Below are 22,040 nucleotides of genomic sequence, written 5' to 3'. Positions count from 1 at the left end.
GTGGATTTATGACTAAGCTTTGTTAGTTTGGTATGGACGTATGGGGCTGTAATTTGCTCTAGTTTCTCGTGATTTATCGAATTGAATTCAATATCTGTTTAAAGTTTAAAAAAATAAAAAACATTGGCGAGGTTATTTATAACAGTATAAGCAATGAAGTAAATTATTTTACATTTCCTTTAAGGTAATCTTTATTTTAGGAAGCATTTTTAGAACTATAGAATCAAATAGTCGAATAATTAAAAATAATTTTTTTTAATTAACAATCAAACCAGTAAAATTATATTGTAACAGATTGTAACCAGTCATTAGATTTATAGTTGTATAATTATATTAGTAAAATTTAATGATTGAAAATAATAATGGTATCGTACCAATCAAACATCGAATAATTTCTTATCAAAGACATAACTTATAAAAACTACTTTTGAAAATTCTATTCAATAGGTTGAATAAAAAGAAAACCTAATTCGGCAAGTGTTCTCGAGTTGAAAACCGGATAGCTGATTAGCTGTAGCTAAAAAAATAAAAATAAGAAGCCATTTTAAAGTAGGATCAGCATTTTTCTTCTTTAATTTTTTTTTTTATCTCTCTCTCTCTCTCTCTTCTTGACCCAGCTTGCTTTATAATATCTGATGTGGATAGTTGCCCCCCACTACACGGATACCAGTTGCTGTAACTCTCATGATTTTCACATGCATACCGCCACTTAGCTTCTATTTGGAATTCTTGGGACCAAAAGTCCTCATCATATTTATGTCAATGGCGTGAATCAGGCGTTCTTTAAAAGCAAATCTGGCATGTCAAATCAGGTTTATTAAAAATTAATTTTTTGCCCTCGTTGAGGCTGCCGCTGTTTCTATTTTCCTCTTTCTCTGCGTAGATGTATTAATACAAAAATCAGGAATTTGGTGAGGATGAGGAAATTGTTTCCTATCGTATTTACTTCACCCATAAATTCAACAGTACATACAAACTCAAGCGACTTGAATGCATTCATATACCCAGTGACGTGTTAGGAATTTGATACAGAGGCATTAAATTATACAATATCGCAATTTAATTTTTTTGAAATATTAAAATTATAATTACTACTCGACATGTGATTTTGTTTAAAATTTTCTAATGGCTTACTTGCAACTTTTAGTGGTCTACTAACTTATAAATTAATAGTAATACTTAGGTGACATTTATTTTTTGGTCTAAAATTTGAATATATTTGAATTTAACTGAATTTTAAATGAGTTTTTAGACGAATATTTAAATGAGATATTTGTTTTTTTTTTATTTTTTTAATATCTAAATATAAGTAGCATTTTTTTATTTTTATAAATTAAAAAATATTTTAAATATAGTTGTTTGACATTTATATCTTTTATAAGTAAAAAAAAAAAAAGGATTCAGTTTCATAGTTTAAGAAATAAGTATATTTAATAGAGATATTTTTTGGATATAGTGTTGTTCTGGTAGGATTTCCATTCGTCCATGTGTCTCCTCTATATTAATTGGAGATAATCCTTGTTTAACTAGGAATAAGAATTGGGTCTGATCCGTGACTTGGGCTGAATGTGGTATGCTAATCCGTCATTCCGTAGATAGTTCAAAGACTAAGATTCATAAGGTTATCAAGGCGCCGATCCTGTCTGAATAGACTCATGTTGAAGCTTTGACTATGGCTGTGTGTTGAATAGCAGATATGGGATTGAATAGTAATGACCCCTGCTGTGAGTAGTAGTATGGGGCTAGATTATACTCGTAAATAATGGAGAACTAGGATTTAGAATCCTACCTTAGCGACTAATAAGGCAAAAAACTAAGAAAAAACCCTAACGCGATTTAAGTGCTTATTTGGTATAGTTTATATAATAATTATAACTATTTATTTAATATAATAACCTTTTATCGTTTTTTTTTTGTTTGGTTGCTTTTTTAGTAGAGCTTTTCAAGATTAAATAAATTATTTTCCTCTATTAGTAAAAACTCAAATTTTGGATTTTTGAAAGTAGAGGTTAAATTTTTTTTAAATGTTAAATTGTCTAAAATATCTTTTACTTAATTGACAATCTTATTTCATTCTTTTTATAACATAACTTTAAAAATTTTGCGAATGAAAGTAATTTTATAATTTTTAATAAAAACTCTCATTGACAACCAAACAACTAAATTTTTTTAAGTAAAAGCTCTACTTATAAAAATTTTACTAATAAAAGTTCTACTTAAATAAGCTTTATTTAAAAAGTTATATCAAACAAAGCTTAAGGCTTAAATATGGAATTTGGAGATAATTGAAACCCATAAAGTGTGATAGAATTGTGTTTAGGGTGCTTGTAACACTGGTTTGCAAGAGCAAAAGGATTGGGGTGGTGAATTCAAGAATATTATCTTAACACTTCCTTGGATTTAAGGTCAAGGTTTGATGTTTTAAAGGCGTTTGACTGAGAACAAAGGATTGCTCTAAAACAAGAAAGATGTTTTAATGGCGATGGAATGACAAGGACGACTAGTTTATTTTTAAGATTGAAGAAATCTAAACTAGGGTTCTTTGGTCAAGACGAAGAGCAATCCTTGATTAAAGAGAGAAGACAATTGCAGAGGTTATTACTTATAGGGTGTTTAGGCTGCTAAATTAGGTTTCTGGAAAGTGCTTAAGGGTAGGTTATTCTATCCTAGATACTGTATGGAGTGCTGTATTTATAAGTTTCAGTGGTAAACCTAACTGACAAAGTTTCAGAATCTCACTCCTATGAGGTAGCATGAATCCTAGTGGCACAAAGTAAGGTTTAAGGATTCTTTCATATTTTAAGGATAGAATCGAGTAATTTTTCTAATTGAGTTAGAAATTTGGGATTTGTATTCTAAATAAGGTTTTTTAGCCACGAAGTATCTACCTTGTGGGGGAAGGAAAAGAGCTGGGTCAAAATTAGGATTTTACATGTCTTCTTGAAGGTTTTATTGATTTATGCTAGATTTAGCCACCAAATTCAAATACTGATTTGTCCACTAGATTAAAGATACTGATCTTGCCACCCAATGTAACACTAGACAATATCAGGTCTTTATAGGCTTTCTATAATTGTTGGTTCTCATTTGCTCATTCCACAAGGATTTTCTTATATATTAATGTTCTTGTTTAGGCTTGAGCGAGGATTTAATGCGAATTAAGTCTCACTTCATCTGTGTCTTTTAAACTACAATCTACAATGATTACTCTAGCATAGTGGTTTGGGTCCACCATGAAATTTGAAATACATTCCTAATGGGTTGGAGTAGCCTTTGTGCCCAATGTTGATTTTTAGGTAGTGACATTAGCCTTCTTGATTATGAAGAATACGTAATTGTAGACAAGCATATCACGTAATCAGTTGGCTTGCTAAAATTCACATACAGATGCAAATAATATGGTTAATCTAAAACCAAATTGACAATAGAGTAGCATTTGTACTTGTTGTGGGTTGCATAGTGTGTCATATTGGTGATGTGGCTAGTTGTCCCACTATCCAAATACCAATTACTTTAATCCTCTTGATTTTCCAACGTATAATGCCACTTGTCTTCTATTTGGAATTCTTAGGACCAAGAATCCTCATCATAATTATGTGAATAAATTTGGCGTCTAAAGATGGCTAGCAGGCAAGAATCCTCATCATAATTATGTGAATAAATTTGGTGTCTAAAGATGGCTAGCGGGCTTGGCGGCTCATGGCACGGCACAAGCACGACACATGTCCGTACAGTATGATACGACACAAACATGTTTTGGTAGAGCACGCAGTAGGCACGCAGGTAGGCTAAGCTAGATGGAGAATTTCAAGCACATAGACCTTAAAAGTATGGCATAATTAGAAATGAGCTAAAGCACGACATGTGAAAAGACCTACAATAAGCATGTTTCATTTTTAATGAAAGTAAACTTAATTTTATGATTTTACAAATAACTTGAAATTGAACCTTTTAATATATTTTATTAGTATAAGTCTTTTAAATTCATTTAATTCTTAGTTTAAAAAAAATACTCTAATTGTGTTACATTTGTATTTTATTAAATGAATAGATGATATCGTGATTTTTATAACATGTATGTATTAATGTTATTATGAACTATGATCTATGATTTTATGTAAGTCCAAGTTAACAATTAAGTTAACCCTTAAGAAAAATTTATTATTGTTGTTGTTGTTATAGTTAAGTATTCAAAAAGAATTTTAATACTATATGGTCTAATTTAATAGTTAGTATTATTTTCTCTTACTATCATTAGTTTATTATTATTGAATATAGACCTGAGTTTCGAACTTTTGATTCTATTAAATTTGACTAAAGACATATGGACCCAAAAAAAATATATGAGCTTGAAAAAAGTATATTACCAACTTAGTATGCTCTCTTAAAAATATTTAAAAAAAATATTGTATTTTTTTCTTAAGCACGACATGGTAAGGTATGCTTGGGCACAACATGCACATGTTGTGCAAGGGCTTAAGAAAAACAAAAAAAAAACTTAGGCATGGCACAACACGACTCAAAGCACATGGAAGATACGGCACATGGGCATGAACCACCATGAGCCTTCCTTTGATGGCCAACCTGGCCCTTTGGCCATGTTTAATGGTGTCCTTTAAAAGCAAAATTGACATGTTAAATCAGGATTATTAAAAATTAATTTCTTGCTGCCTTTAAGGCTGCCATTGTTGAGGTTTGTACCTTCCTCTTCCTCTGCCAAGATGCATTAATATAACACTTACTGTACCAGAAAATGGATGAAAAATAAGAATAAGGTGGGGATGATGAGATTGTTTCCTATTGTATTTACTTCGCCCATAAATTCATCATTATATAAACAAAGCAACTGGAATGCAGTTCATATGCCTAGTGGTGTGGCGGTACCATGAATTTGATATAGGAGGGATTAAGTTATGTAATATCACAATTTAAGCTTTTTGTTTTAAGTATTAAATTTCTAAATATCACTCAATATGTGATATTGTTAAATTCTACAATGGTTTATTTATAATTTTTAGTGATTTACTAACTTATCTATAGTGATACTTTGGTAGCGTTTGTTTTTTATTATCTAAAATTTGAATAAATATGAATTTGGTTGAAATTCTTTGCATATACCACTAAAACTAGCAAAACGGGTTAATGGTCGTGTTCGTGTCACGTCAAATTTAAACTGACCCAAATACGACCCATATAATAGTTGTCTCAAAATATTAAGACCCTAAGCTAATACGAAAAAAAAAGGGTTTACCCAATAACCTGTTTAACATCTATATATTTAACAAGATTTACATAAAAAATTTGCACCTCAATACATATACGTAATATATAAAATAGTACACATTTATACTATAAAAGTTCTAAATCTATATAGAATTTTATAAATGAAATACTATATATATGTTCATCCATCCCAAATTAAAAGAAAAAATAAAATAATGTCCAATATTTAAGTTTCGATGATGAGAATATACAAATTGATTTCAAGATATTTAACCTTAGTCTGATAAGAAAAAAAAAATCGTGTCGATTCGAATCCAATCCATTTAATTATCATATCAAATTTGATGACCTATATTAATTTATTCGAATTGTGCTCGTGTCAAATAATTAATTTTTGTTAAATTTTACAGCTTTATTAACACTACCAAGCGAAAATAAATAAATAATTAAAAATATAAAGCCCCTTGCATATACCACCAAACCAAAATAAACGAGTAATTAATAATGTAAAGGCCGAAGAGGCCGAAAGGTTTGCATTCTTTTCTTCTTAATCATTTGCTAGTTTTATGAAGCATTGGGGTTCATTTTGAACTCTTTCAATTAACAAAACTTATTATGCCCATATAATTCTTTCATCTAACATTTGTGCCACCACATTGACGCGTGAAAATTCATAGTCAATCATTATACAATCTGTCTAAGAAACACCTAAATAATATCGGCTTAAGTGACTTTAGCCTCTAGGTATTACTATTTTAAACATCATCGAAGGTCTTAATGTATTTTAAAATAGAAGTGAGAAAAAAAATTAATTTTTGCTAATATATCAAGGGCTTTGGGTATGTTTTGCAAAAGAAAACACATGTCACAATTGTGTTGTAAAGATTATGGGTCACAAATCACACATCCTACTATTATATTTTAAAATATAGAATTAATAAGAAGCATCAAATCACAGTTAAATTTTTGCAAATCTTAATTATTATGGTTATTATCATTTTACTACTTTAAAAATTACCAAATATCAAATGACTACAACAAGTATTGTCTCCTATCATTTTCCTACTATATCTTTATAAAAATATCTACTACTTTTCCGTTACAACCGTTAGTTTACTCATTAGTTGACCAGTAGTTGACTAATAAAATACCAATTTTACCCTTCATGATTTAAAAAAAAGCTTCATTAAAAAAATAATAAGACAAATTTATTTTGTAAATAAGCTTCATTTTCATAATTCCAGCAAAAAGAATTATGTTGGTATTTTATATCCATTTTAATAAATATATTATAAATTTATTTTTTAAATAAGTTTCGAGTAATTTTTTTAATCATAAAGGGTGAAATTGATATTTTGTTAGTCAACTAACTGGTCAACTAACGGTTATAACAGAAAAGTAGTAAAATGATATTTTTATAAAGATATAGTAGGAAAATGATAAGAGACAATACTTGTTGTAGTCATTTGATATTTGACAATTTTTAAAATAGTAAAATGATAATAACCCTAATTATTACATATAATGGGGGCTAGTAGGCTCCCCATATTGGTGTAGAATCCATCTCCCTCCAGCTTTAAGTGATGGTTGACATTTAGGCTGTACTGTAATATGATTATTCAGGAGAGTCCCGATTAATTTCTGATTGTAAATATCAATAACGCTATGATTGTAATATATTAAAAAAAAAACTCTTCCTATATGCATAATTTATTTAAATGCCTTTCAACAAATGAACAACACTTACGTTACTGATTTTACTTGATATCATATAGCGTTGAGCTATTTTAACTTAAGATTTGGACATAAGTTTATTTATTTATTTTTTTGGAAACATCTTATAAGCTATTAACTAGATTCTAGTAATTTGTAAAATACCCAAACACAACTTTTTTTTTTTTTTACGCAATAAATTGACAGTTATATGGTTTGGATTTGGCACAAGTTAGGGAATTTTTATCCAACCAGTCCTGAAGTTTTCTAACTTAAACTGAATGAGGAAAAAAATACAAAATCATTTTTCTCTATTAGACCAACGCCAACAAAACCTTTTCATTTTAAGAAACACTCGAAAATATTTTTTTGTTCTCTCAAATGAGTTTTTAGTACTATTTATGACAATTTATAAAGTATTTTCATGACAGAAATTGTTTCTTAGTTACAATAAATTACAACAATATGTAAAAGGATTATTTTTAGTCCTATTTGGGATTGGATGCTATAGCTTCTATGAAAAAAAAAGATGTAATTATAAAATAAAAGTTAATAGTATGTAGTAAATATAATTTTTAAATAATAATTTTAATAAAATTATTAAAAATATCATAAATTTCATCATACAATTGAAAAATCATATCAACATAATTTACAAATTACAACAATTAGTGTTCAACAAACACTTTATTACTATAACTTTTAAGGTTCATCGGATTATTTCTCCTTGGGTAGGTTTAGGTAAAGACCATAACATAAAAACAACAAACTAAAATTTCACACAATTGAAGAGGTACAGGCAATAAAATTCACATAAAAGGTGGATTAAAATTTTAGTCAAGACCCTTAGCCAGAGATGAGAGATCTCATAAAACTTCTTCTTGAAGAGCTTACTCATGTGTTGGATTTCCAAGTCTATGACCACATATAAGCTGCCGTCATTGCTAGGACTTGGTAAAATGTGTGTTGTTGCGTCTGCAGTGACAAGTAGCCTTAAAAATATTGGCCTCCCCCACCCAAAATTTGCTTCATAAATAGGCATATGACACAAATTAGATAAACTGAGGTTAGGACTCATAAAACTGTGTGATCCTTTTTTAAAACTATTAGATCAAGTAGTTGTAATAGATAAGCTAGAGCTGACTTCAAATACTCATCATCCATTTGCTTCAAAGTTTTATGAATTCTTTCTGTTGTAAAACACGATGGTTCTGATTGGATATCAACCGATAAGGCAACTATACCCAGTTGGGAGTGGAGGATTAAATCTTGATCGTCTATTTATGGCCATGTATAACTTACTGGCTTGATCATTCGACAATCCATGTGTTTTGCACATGCGACGCCATATATGTGCTGCTTGGATCTCAAACTTAGTAATCTTGATAGTGGGCTCATGATCTTTCTTTGATTTCTCCTTAAGCTTGTTGATTTGAGCAATGAGGAACGGGGAGAAAATAGGCTTAGGATTTAATTGAATTTTTTTTTTTTTTAAAATTTTTGAGTAGGGAAGTTGTTCATGGATGATGGTGTCGTATTGATGAAATTTAGGCGAAGTTGAGATCCCAACATTTACAACTAACTTCGGATCAACGAACGATGGATTGCTAATAAGGATACCACATGCTATCTTAGCCCATGCATTAATGAATTGGAAAGTAGAAGTTGCATCGATTAATGTACGGTGCAGACCAACTCTAAGACAAATTCCTCCCCACTTGAAATGAGTTACTGATGGTCTATACATAGAGGAAGAAAAATGATAAAGATCGAGACAAAGTGCTAAGACAGCGTCGATAGAAACAAGGTAAAACTGGTGCCAATATATTGAACTCCATTTTCAATTAAATGAATAAACTGGACACCAGTTTTAACTTGTTTCTCTGAGTATCAGCCCTATCAGATTTTTCTGCTTCAATAAATATCACTGTTCACCTGTGCCACCTGTAATGGATAAGAAGATATATATCTTCAGTATATAATCAACTGTTGGAACAAGTTTCTGAAGCTTGAAGATTGATTCAAAGTCACCCAAATCATCAATAACACAAACTTGTTTCAGCCGCCATAAACAAGACTCCCTCTCCATTACGTACACTGAATCTCAATTCTGCCATTTTCGTTATCCCTTGCCAATCTTCCAGCAACATGGTAATATGGCGCAAGAACTTTGCTGAAGGCCTCCTTTAGCAAACCAGCCTCAAAGAAATTAGAAGAACCATTTGGCTGCCGCTGCCGCCGCCGCCTATAGAAATACACGACAGGGACGAGAGCTGGCCACACCGATAGTTCCAGGACAGAAGTTTGTAGGCAATGCTTTGGCATTTTTTAGGCAGCTGCTGGGTGTATCGTTGTTGACTATTTATTTGAATTCCATGCCGACAATGATGAGATTAATTCACTAGTACCTGTGAATACGAACAGAAATAATCAAGATTAATTGTATATATAGGTCATTTATTTTGGTTTTAGATTGAGAATCAAAGACAACACAACAGTATTCTATTTGATCACGTACAATACTCAAAGACAGAATCTCTTCACCTCAGTGCAGAACAGCAGCAGATCAGCACCAGCGTGGCCTAGGAATCGCCGAGACAACATCGAGATTCCATCAAAGATAACAAATCAGAGGCTTACAATGCACTGCTCAAGCAGATGATCATCTCACATCACGATTTGTGTTACAACAAAAATGATAAATATTATTATGAACTGAAACAAGATGAACTCTAGCGAATTGCATTTTGATCATGTAACAAAGCAGTTGCATCAAAACAAAGATAGCAAACCATCAACAGGAATAAAAAGAAAGCGCAGCTCGCGGGTTGTGGCCTCTGAGACGACTCTTAGATTTTACGCATGGCATAAGAAATAACAATGATAGTTTTGATTTCGGATGCATGGTGGCCGGTATTATATTACTTTTTAATTATAATAGTAGTCATTGGAAGATTGAAGAAAGTTTTGAAGTCAGATTTTGTTGCGCTGAATTGTATTATTTTAGACACAGGTATTAACAAAATGATAATATTATGCATGGGATGGTCAGTTTGTGAATCCTAACTGATGCCGTAAATGATTGGTTCAAATCACAGTTAATTATTAATCTTATCATTTCTAATTTAAACAATGAAATTCTATTTGTAACCCATAAAATACAAACTAAGCAAGCATGGTATAACTATTAAAAAATTAAAAATTAATGTCACCAAGATAACGATTCTTATAGCACATTGCTGCTAATACACAAGATCATATACACAAGTATTTGATATAATAGAGTAACAAATGTAGATGATTTTTAATTGTCACAAAAGGCCAAAAAGTTCGATGACTCTCTAATAAAGCACTCCAACGCGGGTTTTGAGCAGTTGGAGGAGAAATTTTGGTGTCGAATTAATCTCTTTCACGACGTTTGATCTCGTCTGAAACTGATGAAACCATGCACATCCCCTTTTGCTGTTTTCTGCTTTCTTATCTCTACAACCATAATAATCGTGAAATGCTAGTTTTTCAGTTTTGCTTCTTTCCACCAGCCAGAATACGTTGAATCTGAAGCCCACGGCTGAAGGCTTGGTTGAAGAGCAGCCTGGTCTGGAACTCGGAGACGAAGGGGAACCATGCCAGTACACCCACGGGCACAAAGATAACCAGCCCCATCAAGTACTCATATCCTCGCGCAATAGCTTTAACAGAGCCCCACATTCCGAGACCCTTTACGATTGGCCTGCATGCTTGTGCTATCTGATCATTTGACAATATAGGATTAGTAAACGGGGAATTCAGTTTCAAGTAAACAGAGATTTATTTCATATTACTTCAGATATTTATTGAAATAAAGCAAATGAAGCCTCTTTTGATGACGTATAATAATTGAAACTTCATAGTTCTGATATGACCAAGCCAAAGAGCTACTTATCAGTGGAAAGAGGTTTAAAAACACTGCAAACAGTCAAAACTTATGCAATGATGTCTGAACCACGCTCTTCTTATTGGCAACTGGGTATAACATCGTATCAAAGAAGATGATGGTTCAACATGTCGGCTAAAATGTATACATGATGGATGAACCACGATCATTTATCCAACTAAAAAGGATCATTGTTCAACATGCAAATGCATATAAACTAAAAAAATGAGCTGTCATTAGCGTGTGACGTTTAAGACCTTATTCAAATCTTTACTACATAGAGAAACGAAAAGAAAAGACATAAAAAGAATATTTTGGAAATCGGTCAAATACCTGCAGAAGAGCCCAACCAGTTGGCAAATAGGCCAACAAACTCTGAAGGAGGTCTCCAACTTTGAGGTTGAGGAAAAGAAACATGAGGACTAAAGTGACCGTGAAAGCAAGAAACAGAACCAATTTAAGGAGTCTAAACATCAACTGGAAATCTGCGCTGAACTTCTTTCTACCTAGAGACACAATCTGCAGTATAAAGTTGCACCGGTCAATAAATTGAAGTCTAGCCATGACCAGAAATCAGATATTCCTGATGTAGAATAAGCGTTTTAAGCGTGAGCACTAACCTTTAAGATAATCATCAATGCAAAAATGACCAGCCAGGACATGCCATAGACCTGAATCGCAAATGCATATTAGACAACTCGCATAATGTCATACTTAGAATCCAATGTTTACTTGGAAACGAAAAAATAAATATTTGGAAACCATTAAAAAATTTATAACTTCAATCAATGTTTCTCTCAATAAAGCATGCGCATCCTTTTCTCATTCTTTTTTTTTTTTTTTGGTTTGTTGCAATGTTATAATTCAAACTATGCCAGTTTTCAAATGGTGGAAATAATATGGAATTATTTTAGTGCTTTGGAAGTAAAATCAAACAGTGCTGAAATAAAATAGATTAAATGCCAAAGGAAGAGCTCATTTACACTCACAATGATGCTCAAATCTTCACCAGCTTCGCTACTCTTTGTCAAATTTAGTTGATAAACAATCCCATACTGATAGATAAAGAAGCGTAGTGAGAGAATAATCTCCCACACGCGTCCTAAAATCCCAGTGTGCTTCAAGTGATCCTGTTCCTCTTCCCACCAGGATTCCCAGCTCTTGTTTGCTGGCACACCAATTCCTCCCCTGCTGCCAATCCACTTTTGCCAGTCATCCCAGTCATCCACTATCTTTTGCCACTCAAATCCTGAAGGGTTGAAAAGGAAGGGAGCAAACACCCAAGATATCACCAAGAACCACAATGAGAATGTGATGACCGCAAAAACTGTACTATTTTTTGTCGATTTACCATATACTGAATAACATATAAGCAATATCATAATCTCCAACCCTTTCACAAAGTGACTCCTTGAATACATCCTATAGTTCTCAGCAAACTTTTCATGTCGTACCACGAAACCACGACCAGTTGCTCTATACTTTGCTCCACCATGCAGCACAGTGCGCCCATAATAATGAGCCTTCGTCCCGAGAGAGAAAGTAAAGAAAATAGTAGCTAGCTGAAGCTGCATGATGATTAAGTCACCCAATGCAGATCTAAACCCTTTCTCCAGTCCCATCTCCATGAACATGGGAAAGGTCATCAAAAGACCTAATTGAACAAGGGACTGTTGAGCCATGACAGCCTTTAGAGGATCATCTTTCCTGGTTTCAGCGAACTTAACTATCGACTCCTCCAATCCACTTAATGACAAATAAAGTTTTCCATACAGGAAAGCATATACTGTGAAGACAATCAACTGCATGATAATATGAAAATTATCATTAGCTGAATAAATTCCATTAGTCATATAAACCAAATCAGTAAACTTTCCAATTGCAGCCTATGCTACGAATGCTTAGTTACTTGAGATTCAGAATTGTCTTTTTCATATCAGACTTTCGGTTTAAGAGATAAAAGTTAAATGCCAGAAAATTGGGCTTTCAATCATTTATTTTTGGTTGGGAGAAAGGTGTATTTCAGCATGCAAAATCAAATTCTCCGTATGGATTCATCTTGATTATTACTGTTCTGATTGTCTGAAATGTAAATTACAACCCTCCGATAAATGCAAAGATAATCTTCTGAGGATGAACTCTCTCTCTCTCTCTCTCTCTCACTAGCTCACTGGGGCACACTTCTGGTATTGACTAATATTTTAGACTTAAATGCATTCAGAATGTCAGCAACTATCAATAAGAATACTTCCTCCTCATAAATGACTGTTTTAAAGTGAACTACTCAACCCTATGGAAATGGGAACTTATACACCTCATAGTGATGGAAGGCTGTGACACTAATATTATTATAGCATCAAGTGGAACTTGAGAATAGGTGAAAAAGAATCAACTCTAAAAGCCCTTTTTTCACCAAGAAATGAAAACAAACAATAATGAAGGTTATAAATTATAGCTGGTCTTTTGTGTACAAAATCGATCATATGATTCTTAGTTCATCTTCTTCACATTTTTCCTTTAACATATTTTTCATCTAGATTTATGCAACTCAATAAGGCTTTTTACTTTATTTTTATAAAATTCTGTATTTCAGGTTTCTAATAAAAGATTTCTCCATCCAATTGTGGTCCACTAATATTTGAATTATTAATTATTATAAAAAATAAACTATTTTATTTTTTCCACCATGTATATGTCCAGTCATCATCAGCTAGCAAGAAAATGAGAATTACCAGTGAGCTAAGATAAGACCCGATAGTTGTGAAGTAGAATGACATCATGCGGAAAAAGTCAAAACGATGTCCTAATCGGTAGATATCCCTGCTGAGTGTCTGCTCCCCATTACCACATGCAACTTTTGCTTCAAAGAGGGATATTTGGTTGAGCCCGACATCTCGACCTTTCCCAACTTGAATATATTCATGGTGAGTGACATTCCCTCGTCTTAGTACGGAGTTGAAACCTAAATGAGCAAAATAAGCATCAAAAACTAAATTAAAATAACCTGCATCTTAAGAAACTGATATCTTAGATGCTTACCAGCGAAGATGTCCTCGCTCAAATTGACATTCCGAGAAGCCTTGCTCATGCCACCACGTGTGATGTGGAAGATCCTATCAAATACATCGGGATGACCATAGTGGAAGCGAACCCTAAAACCAACAAACAATAACTTGAGATACATTGTCATCATTAATGGTTATGAGATTGAGAGACTTCATTGACATAATAAATAAAATTCAGAAATTCAAACAATAGAAGAATCCCACCAAAATAAGCTTATGGTTCCATTCTTGTACCTTTTCTTTTCCCCCTACCACTCCAATTTACAGTGTCTTCAAAAGAAGTAACACTGCAGTTCTTTGTACCTAAAATTATTATCTAATAAAAGGAAGTACAATGGACAAAACTTACTTTAATGGTCTCGCAAGAACCCTTTGACCTATGGTCACAAAGCTTGTTTCCTGATTTGACATAAACCAAGCCAAAGACGAAACACTGCAGCAGAGATGAAACAATATGTCAGAACTAACTCATAATGTATCATCTAAACGGGATTAAAAAGGTTATAGTTCCCATGGAAGTGGGGAGGAGAAACCACAAAAATGCTTTCATTCAACCTTCCAGTGAAGATATGCTCACGAACACCCAAAATTGTAGGTGGACGCACTCCATGATCCTCATTAAATTCTTCTAGAAGGTTACGCATTTTGAAAGCTTCTTCCAAGTAGTTATCCTATAAGAAGTTGGTGCAACAAATCATTAGAGTTGCCCAGAAGACACTGCAATTGCAGCAAATTATCCAATATGTAGTGTTTTACCTGATTCATGTCGATGGCCTGAAGAGCTTCTCCTCGTGTAAAAATTACAGCATGGTTCTGATTTTCAGGCTTTCCTTCTCCTAACTTTACGGCACCCGGCAATTTTATACGGTAGATTTCCTTTAGAGGATTTAGAAAACCAATCAGCAAATGTAATACCATAAGCCCAAAATTCCACTATATTCAAAGGATAATTACCTGGTCAAGATTATCAACAGCCTTCACCAACACAGAGTAATATACCTTTTGTACCTTGCCTCCTTCTCTTTCTTCAACCTCATCGATATATGCTACACGAAGAGATGGATTGCTACACAAGAACCAACATGAATTAGAGTCTTGAACAAAATAACTCAGGGAGATTGTACAATCATTTTTACTTCAGCAGACAAAACATACTTGACCATCAAATTCAGAATGTCTGTTGCACGACGATCTCCATTCCGTTTCTGATTTCCATAGATTTGGCAGGTAGCAACATAAGTAAATTTCATGTCAGCCACTGCTTCTAATTGAGCATACAAGGATCTCTGACTTTTCTTTTCTTCCTCGGATGGAATTGTGATGGCTTTGTAACCTTCCAGTATCTCTGCTCATATGAGAAAGCATCAGAAGCCAACATAAATATCCCCCAGGTATAGCCACTTCAGTTGACACTAAGCTGCATCTTAGGAAAGGATGAACTAAATCACTAGTATGTGCATAAGAAAATTGTAGAGGCCTTTGGTATGAGGCACTAAATTCTTGAATTCTTGAACTTCATGCATGTTTTTGTTCCTTTAAACACAGTGAATCAAAAACATTCACCTCAATCTTTCAGTGGCGAAATTGTGATCCTGATTAATCTTTCAATGATTTATTAAATACCTAAGACTGAAAGTCAATTTTCAGAGCTTGGTTAAACAAAGTAAACAGCAGAACAGTAAACAGAGCTTGGGGAAGAATTCACTTGTTTTCAACTGTAAATATTAATTTAAATGAGGAGAAAAATCTCATCCTTCTAAGAGTAAAAAGTACCTTCAAATTAAAAAAATGAGGGGAGGAAAACAACAAAATGGTTCAGGAAACAGAACGGCCCATGGTTTTCTAGAGCTAACATAGTTCCGGTGTATTCATGCACGATTAATATTATACTCATCAAGAAAATTTTAATTTCCTAATTCAATTTCCGATAAACACTATGGTCCCGGATCATCTTAATCATTCTGGTTTTTCAGCTGAAAGTACATTTACAATCAGACCTCCATTACTGAATGTCTAACCATTCCAATTTCTTCCAGTAAATAAAGTTAATGGGATCAGAAGTTAAAAGCTTGAATATGGAGGATTGAATCACATATTTCAATAATCTTCCAAAACATTTGTTAGCACTGCCATTCTTTTCTTTTTTCTAATCTTGATTAAATAATATGTTCATTCTTTTCCAAAAAGAAGAAAAAGAAAGAAAAAAGAAAGGAAGAAAACGAAAGAGAGAGAGAGAGAGAGAGGAGGAACCAAAAAACAATTCTCTTCCAATTCAACCCTACAATTGAAAACCTCATTAAAGAATAATAAGAAAAAAGAAAACAAGAGAGAGGAGGAACCAAAAAAAAAAAAAATCTTCCAATTCATCACTAGAGTTGAAAACCTCAATAGAGAATAAAAAGAAAGAATATATATATATATATATAGAGAGAGAGAGAGAGAGAGAGAGAAAGAGAGAGGAGGAACCAAAATCTCTTCCAATTCATCCCTAGAGTTGAAAAGCTCATTAAAGAATTATTTTTCATCCAATCCATAAGAATTAGTAAAAAGGGAAAAATGTTAAATCATTAGTTTCTCATCCTGTTAATCGATTCACTCTAAGAGGCTTAACATGTCTGGTGCTTAAATATATCAGCTTACCGGTTTCAGAAGCCATATCAAGAAAAGCTTGAAGCTTCAAAGCCCGCCTATAGTACATCATCCCCCTAACTGCAGCAGAATTAACTATTAGTAACAGAGAGAAAACTGAGAGAGAATTGACAGGAGAAAATAATGCATTACCTGTCCTGCACAGAGTCTGTCCTCTCAAGGAGACCCAATGACGGAGCTGCAAAATATTTTCATCATTTTCCCAAACCTCACTCTCTTTCTTACAGTTAAGTCGCTCCATGAAGTTATTCCATTCATCTGACAAAGTCATTACACAAATTGATTTAACTACCAAAATAAGTTACTGTTAGAGATAGATTTTCACCATCAAAGTTTGCCCCGTACCTGGGAAGATCTTTTGCAAATAGTATATGATTGATACACCGTCTTCATTCTCCAACTCAAGATCAGCTCTAGAATAGACCGTCTCCTCACTGTAGTATGGAGTCAAGACACTGTTCATTGCAGAAAAGTTAATTTAGGTTGTCAAAGCCATATTACATAAACTATTGAGAATATAGTCTGTCAGGTAACTCCCAATGTAAATTGAATGTCCTAGCATGACTACCTCAAAAAATTTGTAGACATGGAAAGATTGAACAGAGATTAGTTTTATGAGTATATGGAATATACTTGGGAAGGATATATCAACTATCATCTCTCCCAAAAAAAAAAAAAGAAATTCAATTTAAATAGAATCTCTACTCCGTGCTTGTTTGAAGAAATAGCAGATCAGACCTGAATGAAAGCATTTTACGGACTCTAGGAGCACGTGGCATATCCATAAACAGAGAATTTGAGAAGAATGTGATCCTTCTACGTGCTTCAAGGTTTGTTGGTACATCAATGGCTGATTCTTTTACGGTCAAAAGGAGATGAAAACGCCTTATCTAGAACAGCAAAAAGCAGAGAGGGTATCAGATTTTGCAGAAAGCTAAGATTTTTAATTACATCATAAATGGTGCAACTGGTACATATAATTCCATGTATATTTGTACCTGTTCTTCCCACTGAGCAGTACCCACAGGAGGGAACATTATAGCAGGCCTTGCATCAGTACCTGCAAAAAGTTGCCTTCCAGATTCCTTGTTGCTGTGTCCAAGTTCCACTAATTCCCTGATAGATGTTACATGTTGAAAGAAATCATCTTTAGCTTTCATGAAAAATAAAACTATGTTATAATGTTAACATTTTTTATGCGTTCTACCATAACTACTGTAACAAGAAAAGCAAGAAAGTTTGCTAACCGAATCTCATTCACCATCATATCACGGGTAACTACTTCTAGCATATCTTGAAGCAACAATACTACAGTATCCTTCTTGGATGGATCAGCATCTTTCTGCAACATGAAAAAAAGAGGTAGGTTTCTGATCTCGTGATTGAAAAAAGTACAGCTGACTAAAAGTGAAAACTGCATCTAATGGTATTTTATCTTAAATGACTCACCAAGATCGCAACTAGCTCGACAACTTTCTTGCAAAGGGCAGGTAAAGGACCCATTCTGAAATTTGCAAGAAACGTATTCTTTGAAATGTTACTCTCAATTTCCTTAATGATGATGTTGATTATCCTGTTACAGTATAACCAAAGTTGAAAAAAGGGGAAATACAGCAATACATTATTCTTCTGTAACAACTTATGGCAACTGCAGTAAAAGAAATGAAAGAACCAAAATATACAGTCCTATTCCTGTTATATCTTGCATTACGTAATCTGAACTATCAATTTAATATGGTAGCACAGATAAGCCCAGACTCAAGCAACTTAAAATGAAAGGGATATGGAGAGTGATTTATAGCATAAAAGAAGTTAATTTAACACAAGCAGGGAAGTCTATTACAGGGAAAACAAAATTAAGTAAAGACAGAAAAAGCTTTAAGTAGGATATTACGTGGATAAGACTCTAGTCAAGTTTCATACTACAAATTTGCAGGAAAAAGGGGGTGAAATTGATGTGGTGGGGGAAAGAATGAAAATCATTACAGGCTGGAATCCTGGACTTTAAAGGAAACCTGTAGGAAGATACTGAAAAGGATGAAAAACGCCTTGCCTCTAGACAACATATTTGTTCAATTCAATATAAAATTTTAAGAAATGCCAAAGGGAACATGAAAGAAGGAAATGTCAATGATAACCTTTTCTCATTTTCTCCAACAACCAAAGCATTCAGGACAATCTTAAAAGTTTCATAGCATTCAATCACTGCACATTTCATGTATTCATCGGCGCATATACGCTTCCACAGGTCTGAGTCCCTAGATCGAAATTGAGCTGCCATATCTAATGCTATTGGGATCTGCAACAGTGAAAAAGAAATCAAGGCCAGAGAAATTATAGCAGAGAAATAATAAAATAATCTTGATATTTATAAGGGTATTACACGGACCTTGCTTGCCAGTAAAAACGGTGGCCACTGAATTATTTTTAGGCTAGGATCTGACGTGTAAGGAACTAGCAACAGATCCATCTCCCTGAGTTAAAGAACCAACTAGTTTAGTTTCGACTGCAAAATTAGTAAAAAATTAAAGGCTACATGAAACAACAGTTTATCCTGGTTAGGGGCCTTTCCTGTCACTTATCAGGTCTTCTTCACGGAAACTACAGATTACTTCATTCCACAACTGAGCAAATTTTGCAGCTTCACTTCTTCTGCTTGCGGTGACCTATTCAGGGACAAGGGCATACAAAAATGACTTTGTTTTTTTTTAAATCTCAGAAGTCCTAAAAGAATTACAAAATGATTATAGTTTAATGAAAGAAACCTCAGCAAATTTCTTTGAGAAGGAGAATCCCCTCTTTGGTGTCTTATCAGACGGCACCAAATATGTATTAAATGCACCGGGCAAAGATTGGAATCGTGACCTAAGCATGCCCAGAGTTCTTATCTGTTATAAAAGGAAAAAACTTGAGAATTTGTTGGTGACAGAATATATATCATAATGCTTGAACAAATCAAGAAGTTGTAGCGTCGTGACATTTTTAAATCAACACTCACTTCTCTCAGAACCATAAGAAATAAATGAAATGTCAGTCATATATTCAATGTTTCTAGCTCAGTGAAGAGTTTGCAGCTTGTGAACGCCTTGTAGAAGCTGGAGGATACGACAGACAGACAGACAAGTAATATACAAACAGTTAAAAAGTTATCAACCTTTTTAAGAGTATCTAGACTTGGTTTCTGAACACCATATATATTGCCTTAGAAATGTGAGTGAAATGAATTTTGAGAATGGAAATTTTAGAGTTTATATACTATTGTTAAGAGCTATTAACATGGCATTAGTGAAAAAAGTCAAGTAGCATTAGCATTATATTAATCAAAAGCAAGTCCATAGTAGGATCAGCTCGAGGTCAGATACACGAGCGTGTCTGAATCCAGTTGATAAATCTGTTAATGAAAATTCAACCTTGCAAGTGAGCATGCAATTAAATGCTATTGATGGGCCCTTTCCTTAAGTTGAAGCTTTTTAGATTGGTAGTCACTTAAAAATTTTGACCCATTGTCACTATTCTATTAGAACTGTTAAACAGTTGAAGGTGAAAGCAAATGGCCTATAAAAGGATGACACATAATCATCTAGCTTCTAACTCTTAACACAGGCCCAAAATATAATTTCCCAACTCAATGATAACAAGATGGCCAAGTAACCTATTCTGCCACGGGGTCATGCTCACTCGAAAACCGTTTATGTAGAAGGACATGAGAGAAATGCCCAAACATTTCATATCAAATGGAATAAGATAATGCAATATTTTGCAAAATGAAAGATGTCATTAATAACTAATGATTTTTCAAAAGGATTACCTCTCCTAACCGATCAAAGGCGCCGATAACACCACCACACAAAGTTGAGTATATAGAATACCAAATTTGAGAGTCCATAAAATAGATCTGCAGCAGTAAATTTATCAAATAACAAGAGACATTTTATTAGAACAGTAAAAAGAGTCCATCTTCATAAACTGCACAAACTGAAAATATAGTTAGAAAGACCATAGGAAATGAACATTGTAAGACACACCAAGATCATTGGAAGCCAGAGCGAAAAAATTGCTCCATAGTTACCACTACCTGCATTGACAAGTGGATTGTAATAAAAATATGCCAGAAAAATTAGCTCCAACACAGGAAAACGAAAATGAAGGAGAGCCAAACAAGTACCTTCAGGGAAAAATTCATGCCATGTGTATTTGATGCGTTTAATATTCATTATATCTTTTGTTGGCTTTACCAGAGGTTTTATCTAGGACAAAGAGGAAATTGTCAAAATTGAACCGAACACCGATTTTCTACTAACAAATAAATAACAATGACAAGTGAGCACACCTGCATATAATAGCTGAATGCCACTTTCGAACATAAAAGTACCACCCAGAAAAGAGTATACCTGAATTGGAAATATATTTGAAAATTTTAGTGATTTTCGACAAACAATAAAATGAATTATCTGTGATTGTACTCACTTTATAAGAGAGAATTGACTTTCATGCATCCCCCTGCCCACATAAATTCTTGGCTGCAAAAAGTAAATGGATCGTTTGAGTAGATAAAAGAACAATGGGTTATAGCTACAAAAAGATACTTGGAAAGAGCACACAGAATTTTAACCTCATGTTAATTGTAAGCAATATCAAATTAAAACTAGAGAAAATTCTCAAATAAGTTGGCGTTGCACAATATATTTTAAGTCCCAAAATACAAAAAACATGTAAACTCATGTGAAGAACATGAATGGATGAATAATTGTTCCAAGAACTGATCTCTTGCTATTATTGTTATTAATACAGGCAAGATTATTAGTGACATTAACTTTCTTCACTTTAGGGTCTTCTTATTTCCTTATTATGTACAAAGTTGACCTTTTCATTTTCCCTTTACTTTTTCTATTTTGACAGAGTAGAAACAATAACTAAGATACGAAAAATAAAATATCAACTCCTGTCTAGTGCGCTATGATTGTTTCTAATTAGTCTCAGAACAATTTATAGATTGCAATATACTTCCAATATACTTTGCAAGATATGATATGCCCGAGGGGGTGGCGGGTGGTGTGGGGATAATGGAGACAACAAAAGCAGGGATGAAGCTTACCTGTGACCACCACAAGAGAAGCCTAATAATGTGCCAGTCTGAGTTTTCAATCCAACGTCGGAGCATTGGGAAAAGAAACAAGCAAGCTGCCAGTAAATTTGGAAGCAAATATAAAGCCACAGCCAGCAGATATAGAGGAGGAATGCCACTTTGTTTGGGAAGAAATGGCAGTATTCCTTTAACGTCAACTGGGGAATAATTGGAGGATTGCACATAACAGATAGGAAGAACAATGACCCAAGCAAGGCTAACTATCAACTTGAGAACGTTTCTCAGCACATCACTGAACCTCCATCTATGATATCCTGGGAAGTTCAGAATGAGATCCAGTAGACCTGAAACCAAAAAACAAATGTGGGTGGGGGTGGTTAGAGTGGAATAG

General features: G+C 33.5%; 1 protein-coding gene and 1 non-coding gene across 3 annotated transcripts in view; both read right to left on the bottom strand.

The window, feature by feature from the left end:
• Positions 1–10,117: 10,117 nt before the first annotated feature.
• The window catches only part of LOC102618167 (callose synthase 5), a 44,857-nt gene continuing 32,934 nt past the window's right edge, over positions 10,118–22,040 (bottom strand). For both annotated transcript variants that reach the window (XM_052444448.1, XM_052444447.1), the window contains 28 exons: positions 21,659–21,993; positions 21,031–21,083; positions 20,894–20,954; positions 20,729–20,810; positions 20,589–20,638; positions 20,372–20,458; positions 19,329–19,451; positions 19,138–19,229; positions 18,953–19,040; positions 18,702–18,862; positions 18,013–18,136; positions 17,811–17,905; positions 17,562–17,679; positions 17,302–17,453; positions 16,909–17,018; positions 16,696–16,821; positions 16,555–16,623; positions 15,070–15,259; positions 14,869–14,980; positions 14,671–14,790; positions 14,470–14,585; positions 14,264–14,347; positions 13,889–14,001; positions 13,582–13,811; positions 11,839–12,651; positions 11,470–11,520; positions 11,183–11,368; positions 10,118–10,683 (listed from right to left, as the gene is read on the bottom strand). In XM_052444448.1, coding sequence (XP_052300408.1) covers positions 10,453–10,683; positions 11,183–11,368; positions 11,470–11,520; positions 11,839–12,651; positions 13,582–13,811; positions 13,889–14,001; positions 14,264–14,347; positions 14,470–14,585; positions 14,671–14,790; positions 14,869–14,980; positions 15,070–15,259; positions 16,555–16,623; positions 16,696–16,821; positions 16,909–17,018; positions 17,302–17,453; positions 17,562–17,679; positions 17,811–17,905; positions 18,013–18,136; positions 18,702–18,862; positions 18,953–19,040; positions 19,138–19,229; positions 19,329–19,451; positions 20,372–20,458; positions 20,589–20,638; positions 20,729–20,810; positions 20,894–20,954; positions 21,031–21,083; positions 21,659–21,993 — 4,172 coding nt within the window. In that variant the 3' untranslated portion in view covers positions 10,118–10,452. The remainder of the gene's footprint in view (positions 10,684–11,182; positions 11,369–11,469; positions 11,521–11,838; positions 12,652–13,581; positions 13,812–13,888; positions 14,002–14,263; positions 14,348–14,469; positions 14,586–14,670; positions 14,791–14,868; positions 14,981–15,069; positions 15,260–16,554; positions 16,624–16,695; positions 16,822–16,908; positions 17,019–17,301; positions 17,454–17,561; positions 17,680–17,810; positions 17,906–18,012; positions 18,137–18,701; positions 18,863–18,952; positions 19,041–19,137; positions 19,230–19,328; positions 19,452–20,371; positions 20,459–20,588; positions 20,639–20,728; positions 20,811–20,893; positions 20,955–21,030; positions 21,084–21,658; positions 21,994–22,040) is intronic.
• LOC112496434 (small nucleolar RNA J33) lies at positions 16,547–16,626 on the bottom strand. Its single transcript, XR_003062991.1, has one exon. It is a non-coding gene; the product is annotated as a small nucleolar RNA J33 (small nucleolar RNA).

The sequence above is a fragment of the Citrus sinensis genome, chromosome 7 (assembly GCF_022201045.2).
Source record: "Citrus sinensis cultivar Valencia sweet orange chromosome 7, DVS_A1.0, whole genome shotgun sequence".
Classification (NCBI taxonomy): Eukaryota; Viridiplantae; Streptophyta; class Magnoliopsida; order Sapindales; family Rutaceae; genus Citrus; species Citrus sinensis.
The sequence above is the reverse complement of the archived record's forward strand: the minus strand, read 5'-3'. Positions and strand labels throughout refer to the sequence as shown.